Below are 21,140 nucleotides of genomic sequence, written 5' to 3' on the forward strand. Positions count from 1 at the left end.
ACCATACATTTTTGTTCTGAACACTTATACACCTTCATTAATCAATTAAGTCAGCCTATTGAGTCATTTTTATTTCAGATTTATGACCAGAACAACTTGACTATGGAAGAATTATCCTATCTTTATTCAAGAGCGTAGATTTTCAGTTTGAGAGCATAATTTGTCTTTCTCATGCTCAGATTTGTTCTCCTCATGCTCACATTTTGCGCTCGCACTCAGATTTCTGCTGCTTTCTTTCAAAATGTGTGCGTGCACTTAAAAATCACATGCAAACAACATTTCGCTCGCACTCAAATGTGTCCTGTGCGCGCTCAAATCTAAAGTCCACGCGCTCAGATCTCAACTCTGCGCTCTCAAAACTTTTGTGCTCGCACCCAGAACACGCACGTCCTCTCAGGTTGAGGTGTCTGCTCAGACTGAACGATGTCCCGCCCTGCGCTTAAAATAGTGTGTTTCACCAGCCAATAGGGAGACAGCTAGATTGTGGCCCCGTCTTAGGTAGTTTAGATTATATATATATATATATATATATATATATATATATATATACTGTATATATATATATAATCTAAACTACGATAACTCTTTTTAGGACTACTTAAGATTAGTTCTACATAAATATGCTGCGTCTAAAATAGGTGACGATTCAAATAGCTGGCTAATATGGTAAATTGGTGTATTTTAAGAGAGAAGCAGTTTTACAAACAGACCATATACCCGCCCCGACGGAGCGCTCAAAAAGGCGAGGCAACGCACCTAAGACCGGCCCACAATCTAGCTGTCTCCCTATTGGCTGGTGAAACACACTATTTTAAGCGCAGGGCGGGACATCGTTCAGTCTGAGCAGACACCTCAACCTGAGAGGACGTGCGTGTTCTGGGTGCGAGCACAAAAGTTTTGAGAGCGCAGAGTTGAGATCTGAGCGCGTGGACTTTAGCTTTGAGCGCGCACAGGACACATTTGAGTGCGAGCGAAATGTTTGTGTCCAAGAAGAAATGTGAGCACAAGCATGTGATTTTTAAGTGCACGCACACATTTTGAAAGAAAGCAGCAGAATTCTGAGTGCGAGCGCAAAATGTGAGCATGAGGAGAACAAATCTGAGCACGAGAAAGACAAATTATGCTCTCAAACTGAAAATCTACGCTCTTGAATAAAGATAGGATAATTCTTCCATACTTGACACACAGTGCTGAGGTACATTTCAAATTAATCTTCATATCCCCAGCTTTTAAATGATGTACACCACTTCTATGTGGTATCTGCTGTTGACCAGCTATCTCCCCCTAACAAACCTAAAAAACTGATGCTGTATTGAAAAATCATGATTTACCCTGTTCTCCACACTGGTGCTGGGGCACTGATTTCTGGTGGTAAAATACTTTTTAATTTGGATTATTTGATTTGATCAATTTGGACACCAGTGTATGAATGTGAATGCAAAAGGTTGAGTGATGATAGTGTAAAAGCGCTTTGAGTGGTCGATAGATCTCCTACAGCTTCTAGAGGTCGTAGTCTCTTGAATGTAAACATATTGTTTTTGCTGAAAGAACTAATCCTCTCGCTTTTCTTCAGAAGACTCAACTGTTCATGGCCCAAATACTAATAAAATTCAGAGCAGTCAATCCTGTTATTTAAATTTGATTAACTTTGATTTCAACTCGCTTATCCTGAAATACTGCTTGCTTAGTGTCAAGCCGTGTTCTAATCAGGCATTAATAAAGGAATGAAAATACAGTGAGCTCATGTCCCAAACAAGCTGTCTGTTATCTGGTGAACTCTGGATCCCATCTGTCTCACTTCTTCAACACAAAGCAAATAAAGAGACAGGGTTCACGTTACACAGCAATTAAGCAGCAATCATTTATACATGAGTAAACATGAATGGTAGATTTTACCTGGCCAGTTCCAGAAAAAGTCCCAAGTTTTAACATATTATTCAAAGTCATTTCTTTCTTCTTAGTTTAGGAAATTACTCTCTACTCTCTACTCTATTTATTTTTTAAGGTTATTTATTTAATTTTGACCCTTTACTGTTAGTGGGTAATTTCCTGATCTTGCATCTGATGTTACTCTGGTAATAATTCCTCTATTTAGTCAGCACTCCTTTTACATAGAGATCAGTGTTTAATGGTGAAGGTGAAAATACATTAGGAGAGATGATACTGAAATTAATTAACCTAGTGAAAGGGAACATATTTACAAAAAGGCGTAATGTGACCGACATGTAAGGCAGGAAATACATTATTACATTATAAAAACATTCTTTTTGCATAACACCATACTGTGCTGGAACGCCTATACAACATCTTGGGTATAATGCAACATTACTGAATAATAATGCAACAATAACTACGCCTTAAAAATATATTTGAATGTAATCCATTGAATTTCTTTGTATTGTGCTGTATTGTTAAGTCCACCATCTCACTCTATTCAAATTACTTCTCGTTGCTGGGCCACCTAATCTCTGTAGTTGGGATATACCGTGATATAGAATCTTTATTGTTATCCTACTGTGACATTTTCAGTTGCTGTTAACAGCTTTCCACTAGGACATGGACTAGCCAGCCAGTGTGGAAAAATAGCTGTCTGGGGGGTCCGCGGGCATGCCCCCTGAAGAATTAGTTTTTTCAATAAAAAGCCCAAATTTGGTGGCCTCTCACACATTCTAATGCCACTATTCAATCATATACACTGATCTTAATGATTGCATATTTTCAAGGTTTCAAGGGTTCTATGTTTTTTTTAAGGCATCATATTTTGACAGTCTTTTTGTAAATTCTGTGGTGGATTCTGTTAACACACTGTGCCCTTATCCATAAAGCTGCATGTGTTTAGCGACAGGAAATAATTCAGATCGTTTTTTACAGTTAAGCTTTTTGTGATTAAAGCAACATTAATTGTAAGCTAATGTTAGCTCGCGGCTACCAAACGGCGTATGCAACAGTGTGTTTGGACCTCGGTAAACCAGCTCGGTATATTCAGTGTGTGTGTTAGTGTGTAAATGCGCGTGCATGTCTCGGAGAAGGACGGAGAGGTGGGGCAACACAACGCAGTAGAACTTTATATCGTGAAAAGTGTATATATACAGGTGCTGGTCATATAATTAGAATATCATGGAAAAGTTGATTTATTTCAGTAATTCCATTCAAAAAGTGAAACTTGTATAATGTATACATTCATTCCACACAGACTGATATATTTCAAGTGTTTATTTCTTTTAATTTTGATTATTATAACTGACAACTAATGAAAATCCCAAATTCAGTATCTCAGAAAATTAGAATATTGTGAAAAGGTTCAATATTGAAGACCCCTGGTGCCACACTCTAATCAGCTAATTAACTCAAAACACCTGCAAAGGCCTTTAAATGGTCTCTCAGTCTAGTTCTGTAGGCTACACAATCATGGGGAAGACTGCTGACTTGACAGTTGTCCAAAAGATGACCATTGACACCTTGACAAGGAGGGCAAGACACAAAAGGTGATTGCTAAAGAGGCTGGCTGTTCATAGAGCTCTGTGTCCAAGCACATTAATAGAGAGGCGAAGGGAAGGAAAAGATGTGGTAGAAAAAAGTGTACCAGCAATAGGGATAACCACACCTGGAGAGGATTGTGAAACAAAACCCATTCAAAAATGTGGGGGAGATTCACAAAGAGTGGACTGCAGCTGGAGTCAGTGCTTCAAGAACCACCACGCACAGACGTATGAAGACATGGGTTTCAGCTGTCGCATTCCTTGTGTCAAGCCACTCTTGAACAAGAGACAGCGTCAGAAGCGTCTCGCCTGGGCTAAAGAAAAAAAGGACTGGACTGCTGCTGAGTGGTCCAAAGTTATGTTCTCTGATGGAAGTAAATTTTGCATTTCCTTTGGAAATCAAGGTCCCAGAGTCTGGAGGAAGAGAGGAGAGGCATAAAATCCATGTTGCTTGAGGTCCAATGTAAAGTTTGTTGGTCCACTGTGTTTTCTGAGGTCCAAGATCAACACAGCCATCTACCAGGAAGTTTTAGAGCACTTCCTGCTGCTGACCAACTTTATGGAGATGCAGATATAATTTTCCAACAGGACTTGGCACCTGGACCTGCACACAGTGCCAAAGCTACCAGTACCTGGTTTAAGGACCATGGTATCCCTGTTCTTAATTGGCCAGCAAACTCGCCTGACCTTAACCCCATAGAAAATCTATGGGGTATTGTGAAGAGGAAGATGCGATATGCCAGACCCAACAATGCAGAAGAGCTGAAGGCCAGTATCAGAGCAACCTGGGCTTTCATAACACCTGAGCAGTGCCACAGACTGATCGACTCCATGCCACGCTGCATTACTGCAGTAATTCAGGCAAAAGGAGACCCTACTAAGTATTGAGTGCTGTACATGCTCATACTTTTCATGTTCATACTTTTCATTTGGCCAACATTTTTAAAAATCCTTTTTTTGTATTGGTCTTAAGTAATATTCTAATTTTCTGAGATACTGAATTTGGGATTTTCATTAGTTGTCAGTTATAATAATCAAAATTAAAAGAAATAAACACTTGAAATATATCAGTCTGTGTGGAATGAATGTATACATTATACAAGTTTCACTTTTTGAATGGAATTACTGAAATAAATCAACTTTTTCATGATATTCTGATTATATGACCAGCACCTGTACTTTAAGTAGCTTGAAATGTAGAGACTGAAATGACATGCCGTCGTGTAAATAAAATAAATAACATAAGGCTATTTCGTTTTTTTAATAAAATTACAAAATATAGACCTGTTCTATCAGAAAGATAACCTTAAATTACTTCTGTTGTGATTTGGTGCTCTATAGAAAATAAAATTAACTTGATCTTCAAGGGGCATGGGGGTTGCCGTTGGGGGGCGGGGCGGGAAACACTGGTATTTGTGTAATGTGGAGTATTGAGGATTAATATTATTAGTAAGTAACTTAAGGCAAATAAAAATGAAAAGAATAAATAAAATGCTTCAATGCTGGCACAATGCACATAAAAGATATCTTTTCAGGTATTTCCTGAATGTCTTATCTCGTAGCCCGTAAACCACCGGACTGATGAGTCGAGGCAGAACCTGAACGAATATCGCGATAGTGAACCGAATGGCCAACACTCCTTTTGGGAAAAAATATGTCAGACCTTCTATTATGAAATAAAAAACGTAGGTGAGCATACACAACAGCAGCTGGAAGCCGTGGAGCAACACAGTGTTTCTTGCCTTTTTGGCGTCTGCAGTGGCTGCCTGTGCCGCAAATAGGATCCTGAAGTATGTGTAGAAGAGAGTAAGCCAAACAATTACCAGACACACTGTGTTGGATACATCTCTCTTCTTTGCCAGACCAGGGTTTCTGAAAACATTTTCTCGAAGACAAAAAACTCTGGAACGAAAGAAATCCATAGATTCTGTTGTCAAAGCAACAAATAAATCTGGTAGGATTGAGAGTGAACTTATCACCCATATCAGGCCGATGACAGCATAGGTTTTCCTTACTGTACAGATCTGGGAATGGTGGAGAGGGAAGCAAATAGCGATGTAACATTCTATTGACATAACAGCTAGTGCTAGGGGATTGTTCAAATTTGCAAAGACAGCAATCATTAACATAACTATACATAAGGAGACATTAAGAGTAAACATTATGTAACTCAGGACCTGGACAAGGGTGAACAGGGTCAGCAGGATGATGTCATTGATCACCAGGTGAATGTACAGAATGTAGCGAGGATTCATACTGAAAACCTGCAGGGAAAATCACAAGTGTTTAGGAAATGAGAGAATAGGGGATAAAACAGTGCTATAATACAAACAGTTTATGATGTATTCCCACTTCTAGCAATAAATGTGCTGTTTCCATAGAGGTGCCAGACTTATATGTTTTATATAGTAAAGTGAAAAACAGGGCCACAGTGAGTAAAAATAAAAGGCACCAAAAACGCCTTGAACCTGCTTGTTGGTGTTCAGCAGGTTGAGTACAATGGTGCTGCAGAAATGTCTCAGACTACAAATCAAATTCTGATTACTTTTTGCAAAATAATAAAAACATGGTCATCTTAATATATTGTTCAATTAAAATTTGTATTATAAACAATCATTCACTCCGATATTGTGACTCATATTGCAAATTTGTCAAAAATAATTTCAATTAGATTTTTGTATTTCATCTTTCAGCCCTCATCAGAATATATTGGAACATACTGCTCACTCCTAGAGGGATGACATTAATTTACACTCATACACTTTTTATAGAAATGGACAAGACTCAGACCTTATGTTTTCTGAATGTGTGCACCAGGATACCGTTAACATAGTTGATGGAGATGCAGAGAACCACCGTTGTCATGTTCTTGATTATAGCCGTGCTTAAAGTGTCCCGATAGACGGCTGTTGTGAAATTCTTGCTGTTATTTGAGAGGCTCATGCTCACCTTTTTCACCTGTTGGTTGCATTAGAGTAGAATAGTACACAATATTAGAATATTTTTGATCAGCAGTTCAAACTTTTTGCAACAAACAAACATAAGCATATGGGTAAAACACAACCACAACTACATCAGTAAAAAAAAAAAAAGGAGAGAAAGTTTTTTTGGTCTAGCTCTAAGCCTACTCTTGGACAAGTGGGTTAATGAAGATAATATAGGTATATTAATTGTCTTTGTACATTTAAAACACAATAAATGTAACAAAGAATAAGCAAATAATCACTTTCTGTTGTATTTACATTTCAGACAATGTCCCAATATTTGGGTATAGTGGATTGAAATCAAATAATGGCTGCTTCAATTTAATAATCCAGCTATTGCTCATGCTACCTCACTGCCACAATTTATAGCCTTGATTACACATGTGCTTTGACTACTATGACAATAATAGGAATAAGTCAAAAAGTCTGATGAGAAGAAGGCACATCACATAAACTTTTGTTTCATAGATTTCATATAATGTCTGATCGACACAGATGTTTATCAAATACTGAATTTTGACCTGTCATAGCAGGAAAACATACATGCATGTGTGACGAATAACATTATGTATCCCAGATTAATATCAGCACCATGAAATGAAGCAATTTACTGGAATGCAGTTATTAAATAGTTTTACTGCTATTACATGTAAAAATGTCTTCTGTGAAAAGGGGTTATATTCTGTTGTTGGTAGAGCACCAAAACAGACCATTTGACAGTTTTAAAAATTTTAAATATTCTACACACATATTGGACATTTTGATAACCATGAACAGAGCAAGACTGAAACCATGTTAATGAGAAAAAAATATTGTTCTTATTCCTATTATTGTTATTATTCAATTCTAGAGCAAACAAACACACACACACACACAATAATATGCAAATAAAAATCAAGATAATATCTCAAAAAAGAAAAACGAGAAAAAAAAAGAAAGAGAATATGAGCTCACCTTAGTCAAATGTGGCATAACAAATATCATAAACACAATGAGTAGGATGGTTTTTAAGTTTACTTAATATATACTGCAGCAATAAGAAGCAAATGTCATGGGATCAGACACCGTCACTAGATTAAAGTGTGTGTGTGTGTGTGTGTGTGTGTGTGTGTGTGTGTGTGTATGTGTGTGTGTTTGTGTGGCCTTCAGAAAATGAACATGAGGGAAGGTATGACACTTTTACTGAGAGTGTGTCACATGCTTTGTTAGCTTCATTCTTTTCCAAGTTGTACATTTTATATAGCATTATAATAAATAATATATATGCATTTTTTTGGCAGTTTCTTCTGTATAAAGTGGCTTAATGGAAGAGTTTAACTAACCTTCTCATTGACACCTGCCCTTCAGACAACAATACAACCACAAATATTTTAATGTGTGTGCACAATAAAAAAACTGGAAAACAAAAAAATATCCTTTACAAAAATATCCTTTACAAAAGGATTGACAAACCTGAGGAGGATCTCGACGTTGATGTAGCAAACAAACAATACATGTGCATAATATTTAGGGAACCAGAACGGCAAAGTCCTTTTTAACTCCTAACCACTAAGTTCTTTGCCCTTACTTAAGAGAAGTCATTTTGTGCCGTAGCTGTAAAGAAATGGTAGCATTTCCACGAGACACATTCAATTTGTTTTCAGCAGGCGACCATGGAAGGGATGATAACGACCTTCTCAACCTGCTGGCAGGTAGAGCAAGACCCTACTCGCCCATTTTTATGGGCTGATTATGGCTGATAATGCCCTCAATTGTGCAGTGATATTCACAGGTGAAATTATCATATCAATAATAAGTAAAAGTTGAAGGATTTGGAGATTTTTTACATAGCAGAGGTTGCCATTATTTACTCTTTTGGAAAATTGAACAGACAGCATGTTTACTCCAAAAAACATTTATTCCAAAAGATGGGAGAAGCAAAACAAATATACAATATAACAAGATCTAATTCAAGCAATTATGATAATGTGTGTGTATGTGTGTGTGAGAGAGTGTATATGAACAAAGGAAAGATGGCTTCCTGTGTTCAAAATGGCCACATGGCCTATAACACAAAATTGCGAAATCAAAGAAACTACAAAGATGGCCAAACCAAGATGGCAGTCAGAAATAGATCTACCTGAACACGTGTTGGGGTCAGAACAAAGAACTGTTAATATGTACTCCAAAGATAAAAAAATATCAGTAAAAGCCTGGGAGGTTACAGTTCCCTATGCAGTCCTTGCTGTCATTTGTCCAGATTGGAGCAAACTGGTCGGCTTCTTTTGCTCTCGATGCCTTTAAGTCAGCTGACCTCTGCTGACTCTCATCAGGTGCTGACGTCTTCTGTTCTAGGAAAGTTGTGTGTCTGCTCTGTTAGCCACATGTGGAGCTAGGAGCCCGTGCTGCTGCAAGAGCAGCTTCCCATCTTTTCTTTTTTTTTTTTACAAAATTTTTATCCCACGATTTTGTAACCCATTTTATTCATCACCCAGTTTGTCCTATCGTGACCCTGGGCGCTACCTCGTCCCTGTCGGTCTGGGGAGAGCCCTGAACTGGCCACATGCTTCCTCCGATACATGCGGAGTTAGCAGACCGCTTCTTGACACCTGACAGGGGGAGATTCCCCGGTAGGACGTATCGCGTGGGAGGATTGCGTTATTCCCACCGGTTCCTCTCCCCCCCATCAGGCGCCTGACCGACCAGAGGGAGGCACTATAGTGACCAGGATCTGAAACTGAGTTCCTCTCACATTAATTGGAAATTGTCAAGGATCATGGAGTTCAAGGCATGTTCTTTGTGAGAGCAAAGAAAGTCTTTCAGCTGCCATTTTTAGATGGGCTGAGATTTATTGTTATATTTTCCATTTAAAACATTGAGTTTAAGTTGCACAAATTAACAAAATCCTCTTTTTTTTTTAATTATTTTGGTCTCTGCATAGTTCATCCTTACTTTCACTGTACACAGCAGATATTTTTTGAAATGCTGTCTAAACATCTTGTCTCGCAGTCCATACACAATGGGACTGACAAACCTCGGGAGGATCTGGATGATGATGTAGGAAACAAACATTACTTGTGCATAATGTTTAGGGAACCAGTACGAGAAAGTCCTGTTTAACACGGGTGCTACATAGGTGAGCATACACAACAGTAGCTGAAAGCCATGTAGCAGGATTGTATTTCTGGCCTTCTTTGCATCTCCATTCGCTGATTTAGCTGATTTAGCAGATTTAGCAGCAAAGAAGATCTTGATGTAAGTGTAGAGCAGAATGAGCCAAACGGCAATCTGGTAAATTATGTAGGAAACATCCCTCTTTTCCAAGTGTATAGGATGTCTGAAGAGGTTATCCCTGTGACAAAAAATTGTAGAATAAAAAATCTCTACAGGCTCTGTTGCCAGAAAGACAACCACATCTGGCAGGGTTGAGGCTGCAGTCATTGCCCAAATCCAACCAATCAGAATGTAGGTTCTTTTAATTGTGCAGAACTCAGCGTGCCTCAGTGGTAAACAGATAGCGATGTAGCACTCCACTGCCATCACAGCTAAATTTAATGGAGTGTTGAGGGTGGTGAAGATAGCCAAGATTATAATGAGGCAACATAAAGAAACATTAATTTTGTAGAAGATGTAACTCAAGACAAACAGGGAGATTGTTGCAGTCAGCTGGATCATGTCGTTCATCACCAGGTGGATAAACAGGATGTAACGAGGATTCATATAAAATATCTGAAGGAGGAGAGAAGAAAAGAGAGGAATCAGTCAGTTGAAACACCTAATCTCTCTTCATAACTTTTCTCCATATTTTTATTTCTTCTACTCATAACAAGAACTTAGAATTGTACTATAATGATCCTCATAATAAGATGACATGAGATTAACCGGCATGGTTTCCCAGAGGTTATAAATCAATACGGATGATGAAAGAAATGACATAAAAAGAAATAGTAAATTATATAATAATAAATACAATCCCAATTTAAAAAAAAAACACTTATATGCACTCTATATGAAAACAAATAGAAATTGGACTGTTATATGGTTTTATAAAACTAAAATTATAATAGAAGTACAAAAGGAACAAAAATAATTTAAAAAACAGCAAGGTATTATGAATGTAAACGGCATACAACAGAATAATGAACACCAAGTTCATATGATCGAAATATAATATAGTATGATGAAACTAGAAAATTTCCTCTGGGGAAATTTTGAAAGGGCCACGGGGGCTACTGCCGGTCTGTGTGTGTGTGTGTGTGTGTAATTAAAATCACATAAAGTTACTGTGTGTGTGTGTGTGTGCGTGTGCGTGTGCGTGCATGCGTGCGTGCGTTTGAAGCATGTGTGAGGAGTGTGCGTGCTTATGCGCATGTGTGTGTGTGTGTGTGTGTTTCTGTAACTGTAATCACATCAAAGATCAAAGGCAATCAGATCAAAGCAATCAACAGAATTAACTGACACCTGTTAATGAAAGAGTGACAGCAGCCAAAGGTGGACTGAAATTTCTGGCCTCGAACAGAAAGCATTTTTGGCAAAACCATAATACCTATCATTGATTCGACTTCACTTTGAGCGTCCCGAGTTCTTCCTGAACGTCTACATGTGTTTTTTTTTAAGAAAAATGAAAAAATAGCTTTGTTAGAGCGATCTAAAGCGTTTTTAATATGGGAGCCAATGAGGCTGTTGGTGGTTTTGGTGGCGAATCTATGCGTCGTACGCCCAAACTATAACTCTGACAGCTTTACCAGAGGATTGTGAGTGAGAAGACAAATTTTCCTACGTTTCTATGTATAAATTATTTCTGTAGAGTGGAATTTGCGGCCTGGAGTGCAGTTTTCAAATTTATTTTTTGACATTTTTTTCTCTCCCTCTACACTCTGGCGATGATGTCACACACTGTGACATGAACATTCTGTGCAATACACACCCATTATAATCTCAGAATTTCTCCAAAAATGATCATGGTCATTGAACAGGGATTGATAAAAAACTATATGACCTATCGAAACGCAAATTAATACACCAATACACAAGACTTGTGTCTACTGTTTAAAGTTTAAATGGAGTCTCTAGGTAAAATTATGCCGGAGAAGTAGGTGTTTAAAAATCTCCAATTATTGTTCTTTTTCGCTCATTTTTTGTCGGCCGTCCCATTCATTTCAATGCAAAATTTTGGGCAGTTTTTCACGACTTACGTCGCGAAAAATTCGTATTCTGTAGAGAAAAGTAATAGCACACCGATCCCGATAAAACCGCACGTTTTGATATATAATTTGTCCTGCAACTCTTCAAGTTGTAGGACTAGTAGCGGACGAAATTGCGTCCGGAAGAGGAATAAGAAAAAATCCACAGTATAACAGTAGTGCTCGGTGCGATTGCCCCGAGGCCCTAATAAAACATTACAACATTACTATCATACAGCTTAACATAAGCTGTATCAATATAGTTTAGCATTGTATAATATATAAATTACTTTAACAGAGATTACAACTATTATAATCACTATTGATCAACATTGTACAACAATGTAATATTATTAAAGAATAGAATATCTAATAGCGGCCTGAAGTGACGGATTGCTTTTATAAATCGATACCAACTATGGCAACATTAAAGTGATGGACATATTACAATTTAAACAGTATCTATTAACAAAAATCACCCATAAAGCATTGTTCTTACAGAGAAATAGGACCTGCTGGCCAGCGGTTGCTATGGAGCACACTTTATGTTGCTGCCCTTAGCTTATCCTAACATAGCCTACCGGTTTTGCCTTATCCCCGCAGTCAATCCAATCTTATGACCTGACTGACTGAGGGCCGACACTACATAGTAGTACCCGGTGGTTTTCCCGCGCTAATCTCCCACAGCGGGAACTGTGACTCAGTCTGAGCAAACCAAGCGGAGCAGACGATTCCCAGAACTCCGGGAGCTTCAGAGAAACAGCGTTAGTTGCCATCGCCGTTCCTTATGTCTCTGAAATGTGTCCAGTGGAAAAAGTCAGGGTCACCAATGTGGAAATTGCAATAAATGAAGGTTCAGAGCTGATTCCTCACTTTGATAGCACAGCGGCGTGTCTTTTATTCATTCATTTCAACGTCATGTCTCTCTCCATTTATTTTTGTCCATAATTAGGCTGCCATGGAAGTCGAAGTTGACCATGAATGTTTCCATTTTGTACGCTAGAAAACCAGTTTGATACTAATGGGAGATTAAAGAGACTGCCGCACAAGCTGTTTTGGTTACTTAGTAATGGCAGGAAGTCCCAAGCACTTCGTATAAAAAGATGAAAGCAGAGTGCTATAGAAGTGTGACAAGGAATTGGACCTCATAGCCGTGGTATACGGGTTTATACAACAGCTAGATTGCTTGATTCGAGCCATCCGTTTTATAATAAATCATAAATATAATTTCATATAAGTCAGTCGAACAGAAGCTAAAACAAAAAGTGTTATGAAAGTATTAACAAAAACTACAATAAAGGATTCTGACCTGATGTTTTCTAAAGGTGTGAATCAGGCTACCGTTGATGTAGTTGATAACAAGACCAAGAGCCAGAACAATCACATTTTTGGCTACAGCTGAGCTGTAGGAGTCTCGAGAGCTAAGAACAGTCGACACGTTGTTGCCATAAGATGAGGAATTCATTGAGCTGATTTAAAGAGCCTGCAAGTCTCTGAAACAGAAAAACATATTGTGGTGTTGGTTCACTGCAAAACAAAAATTTAATCTGTTAAAAAACAACCCACAAATGCATAAATACCTTGGTTAAGGATTCAAGGATGTATGCACAGAGAATAAATCTACATTTAATAAATTGATGTTTACTTTTAAAGGACACTCATTTGTCCATAAACACAGGTGTAATATTTACGTGGGTCTTAAATGTGTCACAATACTAACAACATGCTTCATTTTAACACCAGGTGTCAGTTTGGTGTGCTTGATACAGAGAGCAGAGGAGAATCATAAACACACAAACATGTAGAGACAGAAATGACATGTCGTTGTGTAAATAAGATAAATAACATGAGGCTATTTAGTTTGTTTAATAACAGGAGAAGGTATAGACATGTTCTATAGGAATCGTAACGCTAAATGACATCTGTTGTGATCTGGTGCTGTATAGATATTAAATTGATGAAATTAACTTTCAAATGTAATATAATGGTAAGGGAAGCATTGAACTAAATATATGTCACAAAGAATTTGCAAATTAACACATTTTGTGTTTTTCACATTTTAGCCAACGTCCCAAATCTTTGGAGTCAGGTTTTTATTTTCTTTAATAAAATTATTAATGGCTGCTTCAGTTTAAGAATCCAGGTATTACTCATGCTGGCTCACTGCCACATTGTCATGACTTACGAGGAAACAGAATAAAGCCATGATTTACGCCATAGGTAACATCTTTTACTTTTTATGACAAGGACAAGTCAAAAAGTCTGCGTGAATAAGACACATCACATAAACCTTTGTGTTCCATCAGACAATATATAAATCAAACAGACCTTTATCAGGTTAAGAATTTTGACTCATCATTGCAGAAAACATATTTAAGACTAATAACATTAAGTTATTACATCCAAAATGTGTTCTTGAATATAATTATTTTCTGAACATTAACTGTTATTGGTGGAGCACCAAACAGAAACAATAAACAGTTTGAAAGTTATTAAAGAAATAAAAAAAGACTACACAAATATTTTATATCTTGATGATTGGGGCAAGACTGAAACCATGTGATATGATTTTGAATATAGTTTCGTTCCAGAATAAATAACATCTTCCTAAAAATCTGCTATACAAATTGATTGATGCGCGCACACACATGCACGCATGCACACTCACACACACACACACACACACACACACACACACAGGCATACAGAAAGAATATGAGCTCACCTTAGTCCTATATGGCAATAATACACACAGTAAATCGGAGTGCTTTTGAATTAACTTATATATACTTTTGTAATTACATGCAAATGACATGGGATTATAAACAGTCATGGGAGTGTGAAGCATCAGTAAGTGAACATGGGGCAAGGCCTGAAACTATTCCTCAGATTCTGTTGTATGCTTAATATATATTTTTTCCAAGACATACATTTTACATAGAATGATAATAAAATAATTGCATTTATTTGGTATTTTTTTCTGTAGAAAGTGGCTTAATGGAAGACTTGAACCAATCTTTTCATTCCACTTGCCCTTCAGGCAACAATACAACTACAAATAGTAACAAAAAAATAGATTTTCCTTCAAACAAAATTATGAATACTGTAAGAGCAGCATGTGGATGTGGCCTGACAGTCACGCACAGAATGACAGTTATCTTTTTAGTGATACTTTTTCAAATGCTGTCCATACATCTTGTCTCGCAGTCCATACATAATAGGACTGACAAACCTGAGGAGGATCTCAACGATGATATAGCAAACAAAACATGTGCATAATATTTAGTGAACCAGTACAACAAAGTCCTTTTTCACTCCTAACCACTAAGTCCTTGGCCCTAACTTTAGAGAAGCGATTTTGTGCTGTAAACATTTTTTAGCATTTTCACGAGACTTATTCCATTTGTTTTAAGCAGGCGACCATGGAAAGGGATGATAACGACCTTCTCAACCTACCAGCAGGTAGAGCAAGACCCTACTTGCCCATTTTTATGGGCTGATCATCGCTGATAAAGCCCATTCTATCATGCAACGATATTCACAGGTGAAATTATTATATCAGTGAATAGTTGACGGATTTGGGAGTTTTTTACATAGCAGAGGTTTGCGTTATTCACTCTTGTGCAAAACTAGACTTACAGCATGTATCCCAAAAAGCATTTATTCAAAAAGATAGGAGAAGCAAAACAAATTACCGGTACACAATATCAAATCCAAGCAATGATGATACACATGTATTCATGTGTGTGTATGTGAGAGAGAGAGTGTGTATGTTAAAAAAGGAAAGATGGATTCCTGTGTTCAAAATGGCCACATGGCCTACAAAACAAAATTGCTAAATCAAAGAAACTACAAAGATGGCCAAACCAAGATGGCAGACAGAAATAGATCTACCTGAACACGTGTTGCGGTCAGAACAAAGAGCTGTGTTAATATGTACTGTAAAAAAATCCAAAATACAAGTAAACGCCTGGGAGAGGTTACAGTTCTCTATGCAGCCCTTGCTGTCGTTTGTCCAGATTGGAGAAAACTGGCCGGCTCTGTGATAACTTGCTTCTTCTTCTCCCGATGCCTTTAAGTCTGCTGGCAGTCTTTGTGTCCTGACCTCTGGTGTTGCTCACGTCTTCTGTTCTAGGAAAGTTGTGTGTTTGTGTCTGCTCTGTTAGCCACATGTGGAGCTAGGAGCCCGTGCTGCTACAAGAGCAGATTCCCATCTTTTCTCATGAGAGAAAAGAGAGGACAATGCAACTTTTCCCTCTTTTACAACCCTGTGGCAACTTGAAGAGAGATTAAACTGGTCGATGAAGGCTGAAATGGAGTTTCTCTCACATCAGTTTGAAGTTGTCAAGGATCCTGGAATTCAAGGCATGTTCTTTTTGAGAGCAAAGAAAGTTTTTCAGCTGCCATTTGTAGATGGGATGAGCTTTTTATACATTTACCATCCAAACAACCATTTTAAGTTGCACAAATTAACGAGATTCATTTTTTAAATTCCTTTGTTTCCTACACAGTCCATGGTTTTGTGCTTACGTTCACTGAACACAGCAGATACCTTTTCAAATGATGTCTAAACATCTTGTCTCGCAGTCCATACACAATGGGACTGACAAACCTGGGGAGGATCTGAATGATGATGTAGGAAACAAACATTACTTGTAAATAATGTTTAGGGAACCAGTATATCAAAGTCCTGTTTAACACGGGTCCTACATAGGTGAGCATACACAACAGTAGCTGAAAGCCATGCAGCAGGATTGTATTTCTGGCCTTCTTTGCCTCTCTGTTATCTGATTTAGCAGATTTAGCAGCAAAGAAGATCTTGATGTAAGTGTAGAGCAGAATGAGCCAAACGGCAATCTGGTAAATTATGTAGGAAACATCCCTCTTTTCCAAGTGTATAGGATGTCTGAAGAGGTTATCCCTGTGACAAAAAATTGTGGACAAAAAAAACTCTACAGGCTCTGTTGCCAGCAAGACAAACACATCTGGCAGGATTAAAGCTGCAGTCATTGCCCAAATCCAACCAATCAGAATGTAGGTTCTTTTAATTGTGCAGAATTCAGCGTGCCTCAGTGGTAAACAGATAGCGATGTAACACTCCACTGCCATCACAGCTAAATTTAATGGAGTGTTGAGGGTGGTGAAGATAACAAAGGTTATAATGAGGCAACATAAAGAAACATTAATTTTGTAGAAGATGTAACTCAAGAGTAACAGGCTGACTGATGTAGTCAGCTGGATCATGTCGTTCACCACCAGGTGGATAAACAGGATATAACGAGGATTCATATAAAATATCTGAAGGAGGAGAGAAGAAAAGAGAGGAATCAGTCAGTTAAAACACCTTATCCATCTTCATCACTTCAATCCATCCAATAACTGATAATTAAATAGAAATTATCCTTATCATGAGATAAGATGAGATAAACCGGCATTTATACCCATCCAATTCAGGATGAGTGCATATATTTACAATAAAGAAGATTTTCTGATTTTGAAAATTGGATATCTTGTCTTTGTACTGTATTTAATTGAATGCAGGTAGCAATAGATTTACAAATCAGGGCCTTCTGTTTTTAGTATCTTTATTTTAATTACGGCATTCAAAACAATTTGGAAATTAGGTTGTAACTAGAGATTTTACATTTTAATTTAAAATTAAATTTAAAATTAAATTAAAAAAAGAATAAAAGTAAAACTTAAAACCATGAAACAGCATTTAATAAAGGTAGTAAGTTATAGGGAATGTAAACAGCATAGAACAGAACAATAACCATAAAGTTTCACCAATAAATCATACTGTCATTCTCTATTAATATGGATATATGACAGGAATATAATAATGGGTATGACGTTATAAATCAGTTTAATATGTTACCGTTATACATTATAATAAGAGCAGTATAAATAGAGATTAGTAAATTATATATCAAATGATATACTTTGATATATAACTCAGTCCAACAGAGGTTACATCTATAATGATTATGATTTATTAATATAGTACAGCAATGTTACATTGTATACACTATAATATAAAATGTAGTAAATCATCGATATAGTATAGTATAGTATTGATATAGTTTAATATAACTCTGTCCAACAGAAGCTACAACAAAAAGTGTTACGGTAGTATTAACAAAAACAACTATTAAGGATTCTGACCTGATGTTTTCTAAAGGTGTGAATCAGGGTGCCATTGATGTAGTTGATAACAAGACCAAGAGCCAGAACAATCACATTTTTGGCTACAGCCGTGCTGTAGGAGTCTCGAGACCTTAGAACAGTCGACACGTTATTGCTAGATGATGAATTCATTGAGCTGATTTAAAGAGCCTGCAAGTCTCTGAAACAGAGAAACATATTGTAGTGTTGGTTCACTGCATAACTAAAGTTTAATGTGCTACAAAACAACAGCAAACTGCCATTGCATGAATACATTGGTTAAGGACTCATGGATCTATGTACAGAGAATAAATCTACATGTAATTAACTCATGTTTACTTTTCAAGGACAAGCATTCATCAAAAAACACAGGTGTAATATTAACATGGGTCTTAAACGTGTCACAACACTGATTGCAAACAAAATTTTCACAATTCGAGCATTACACCCCTGGTATTTATACTGTATTCAACTGAATATTTGTCTCAAAGAATTAGTAAATTACGGCATTTTGTTTTATTTACATTTTAGACAATGCCACGTTTTGGAATTTGGGTTCTTATATAATTAATAATTCATGCTGGCTCACTGCAAGACTTACGAGGAAACAGAACAAAGCCATATTTTATGCCATAGGTAACATCTTTTACGACTATGACAAGGACGAGTCAAAAGTATTTTTCCTGCTATTACATACAAATTTGTTATTTTAAAAGTATTATTTTCTGAACATGAACTGTTATTGGTTGAGCCGTAAAACAGATAAACAGATACAGTAGACTGCTTGAAAGTTATTTAAAAAATAAATAACTTGACTTCACAAATATTTTACTTCTTGATAGCCATTATTGGAGCAAGACTGAAACCATGTTCATGAGAAAAAAACATTTTTTTAATCATCGTTTAGTACCAGTGTAAACAGCACATCTTTCTTCTCCTGATCTACTGTACACAGCACACACACACACAGTGAAGCAGAAAGAATATGAGCTCACCTTAGTCCTATGTGGAATCATACACACAGTAAGTCGGAAGGGCTTTTGAATGAACTTCATATATACTTTTTGTGATTGAATGCAACTGTCATGGGATTAGAAACAGTGGTGGGTGTGACGTGTGTGTTTGTTTGGCTGAGTGTGAGACATCAGTAAGTGAACATGAGGGAAGGCCTGAAACTATTACTCAGATTGTATTGTATGCTTCAAAAGTTTTTTTTTTTCAAGTCGTACATTTTACATCAAATGATAATAAAATAACTGCATTCATTGGTGTTTTTTTCTGTAGAAAGTACCTTCATGGAAGACTTAAAGCAATCTTGTCATTGACACCTGCCCTACATACAGCAATACCACCGCATTTAGTTTATTGTTTGTGCAGAAAAACAAACAAAAAATATTTTTCCTTCAACAAAAATCTGAATTCTGTAAGAGCAGCAAGTAGTTTGGCCTGACAGTCACGCACAGAATGACAATTAGCCTTTTTTTTGTGATGATGATTGAGTATGATTAGCAGTATAAATTGCGAGCCTTTATTCCTTAATTAGCCCTTTTCAACACATGCTGCAGAGGCTAGCATGTATACACAACAGCATCTGAATGCCATGCAGCAGGATTGTATTCCTGTCCTTCTTTGGTCCATTACATCAAGATTCTCTTTGCTGATATAACAGCCAAATTAACTAATGGAGAAACAAACACCTATTTGGTAAATTATGCTGGCATCATACCTTTTCTGCCTTACCATCAGAGAAGCAGTTTTGTGCTGTTGTTGTAAAGAATCTGCAGCATTTTAACTACATGTAATGTCTTTGTTTTCAGCGAATGGCCATTGAATGGGATGATAATGACTTTCTCAACTTGCCAGCAGGTAGAGCAAGACCCTACTCGCCAATTGTTATGGGCTGATTGCTGCGATCAGTCCCATTCAGTTGTACGATGATTTTCACAGGTGAAATTACCATAGGAGGTCTTTACATAGCAGAGGTTGGTATCAATCTTTTTTTTTTTGCTAAATAAAATTAAATAGACAGTATCAAAACTCCGGAAAAGCATTTATTCAAAAAAGATACCCCAAGCAAAACAAGTAGCAGTATCACTAGGCCAAAACCACAAACACAACAAGAAATTAAGGATATAGGTTAAATAACTAAACTAGTCTATACTGAATACAGTCAAATAAACATTATTATAAAAATTATCATTTCTATTGACTTGAGGGATTAACATCACAACAATAAGTCAAGAACATTGAGCCTCTCCTTTATGTAAGGTTACCTGACTCTCTTCCTCTGGAACCTTTCTCTTCTTTTGAAAATAGTTTAATATACTCATCTGTAAATGTAACCTTTCATTTTTTAATTTTTTTTATTTGATAGGGACAATGCAGTTAACATAGATACAGGGCATGCATCTGATGTGCTGCATATAGAGATATAGCTTCAGCTAATTTTCAACTCCTGTCCCTAGTTGGGCTTTTACAACTACATACAAAATCACAATATTATAAAAATCCAATATAGTAAAGGATAAAAAGAAAAACATTGCAACCTAATCCAAAATAACTACTTAAACTATAACACTTTAAGAATGGGTACAGCTCTGGTTTGCTTTAAGCCAACACTTAGTCTTTTTTGTGAATGTTTCAAGATTAGTGTAGGGGTCACAGCTACTCCACAAGGTTCATTTGGATTAAAGACTGAATGCAGTGAGAATTGTGTCAACAAATTCTCTCCATGCTTCAATATGGAGGTCTCTCTTTGTTCCCCAAACAAAGACAAACGATCCCCACCCCCACAGGTATCTGCAGATACCTAAAGGCGTCTCATTGGCTGATACCAACAGGAAATACAACTTCCAGGTTGAGACACAAAAGTCTCCTGCAGCCATCCCTTCTCCCTCTTCTTCTCCTCGACGCCCTGGGGGACAGCACGTCTGCTGTCCTGATCTTCCAGGAGGAAGACCAGACAGTCTCCGCTCTTCTCTCGACTCCCTGGGGGACAGCCAACCCGTTCTCATTCCCAAAGCGTAATATACCGACGATTTGTCACACCCCTAGACGTATCATACTGGCGCAAAGGGTACCCTTCCACGTCTGTGTGAAACGCTCTGGGTTCTCAATTGACTCCAATATAAACCCGCTCGCGGCGCTGAGAAACGCTTAGAGCAGAGGCTTACAGCCGTCTATTCACTCCAATAATATCCCGACCACGGCCCTCCATTACGCTGCAAGCGACAATCTGAATGGAGAACCGAGGACCCTGTGCACGGAAGTATTTTTCTCCCTATTTTAAGGATTTCTTTTAATGACATCGTCAACATTTCTCAACACAAACACATCAAAGTCTCACTGAT

At 37.4% G+C, this 21,140-nt stretch overlaps 3 protein-coding genes across 3 annotated transcripts; all 3 read right to left on the reverse strand.

Moving 5' to 3' along the window:
* Positions 1-4,975: 4,975 nt before the first annotated feature.
* LOC131968101 (odorant receptor 131-2-like) lies at positions 4,976-6,468 on the reverse strand. Its single transcript, XM_059328845.1, has 2 exons — positions 6,270-6,468; positions 4,976-5,743 (listed from the first exon to the last, which is right to left on the reverse strand). Exons 1-2 carry the CDS (start codon positions 6,420-6,422, stop codon positions 4,976-4,978), a joined length of 921 nt encoding a protein of 306 aa, XP_059184828.1. The 5' UTR covers positions 6,423-6,468.
* A 2,869-nt stretch (positions 6,469-9,337) lies between these two features.
* LOC131968102 (odorant receptor 131-2-like) lies at positions 9,338-13,090 on the reverse strand. Its single transcript, XM_059328846.1, has 2 exons — positions 12,935-13,090; positions 9,338-10,171 (listed from the first exon to the last, which is right to left on the reverse strand). Exons 1-2 carry the CDS (start codon positions 13,088-13,090, stop codon positions 9,338-9,340), a joined length of 990 nt encoding a protein of 329 aa, XP_059184829.1.
* Positions 13,091-16,128: 3,038 nt separating this feature from the next.
* LOC131968103 (odorant receptor 131-2-like) lies at positions 16,129-17,943 on the reverse strand. Its single transcript, XM_059328848.1, has 2 exons — positions 17,791-17,943; positions 16,129-16,923 (listed from the first exon to the last, which is right to left on the reverse strand). Exons 1-2 carry the CDS (start codon positions 17,941-17,943, stop codon positions 16,129-16,131), a joined length of 948 nt encoding a protein of 315 aa, XP_059184831.1.
* Positions 17,944-21,140: the final 3,197 nt, after the last annotated feature.

This window comes from Centropristis striata, chromosome 3, assembly GCF_030273125.1.
Source record: "Centropristis striata isolate RG_2023a ecotype Rhode Island chromosome 3, C.striata_1.0, whole genome shotgun sequence".
In the NCBI taxonomy this organism is placed as follows: Eukaryota; Metazoa; Chordata; class Actinopteri; order Perciformes; family Serranidae; genus Centropristis; species Centropristis striata.

Coding starts and splice junctions, on each gene's coding strand:
- LOC131968101 (XM_059328845.1), bottom strand. CDS start 6,422: ATGAGCCTCTCAAATAACAGCAAGAATTTCACAACAGCCGTCTATCGG. Junction 5,744..6,269: donor ACACATTCAGAAAACATAAG/GTCTGAGTCTTG, acceptor TTTTCCCTGCAG/GTTTTCAGTATGAATCCTCG.
- LOC131968102 (XM_059328846.1), bottom strand. CDS start 13,090: ATGAATTCCTCATCTTATGGCAACAACGTGTCGACTGTTCTTAGCTCT. Junction 10,172..12,934: donor ACACCTTTAGAAAACATCAG/GTCAGAATCCTT, acceptor CTCCTCCTTCAG/ATATTTTATATGAATCCTCG.
- LOC131968103 (XM_059328848.1), bottom strand. CDS start 17,943: ATGAATTCATCATCTAGCAATAACGTGTCGACTGTTCTAAGGTCTCGA. Junction 16,924..17,790: donor ACACCTTTAGAAAACATCAG/GTCAGAATCCTT, acceptor CTCCTCCTTCAG/ATATTTTATATGAATCCTCG.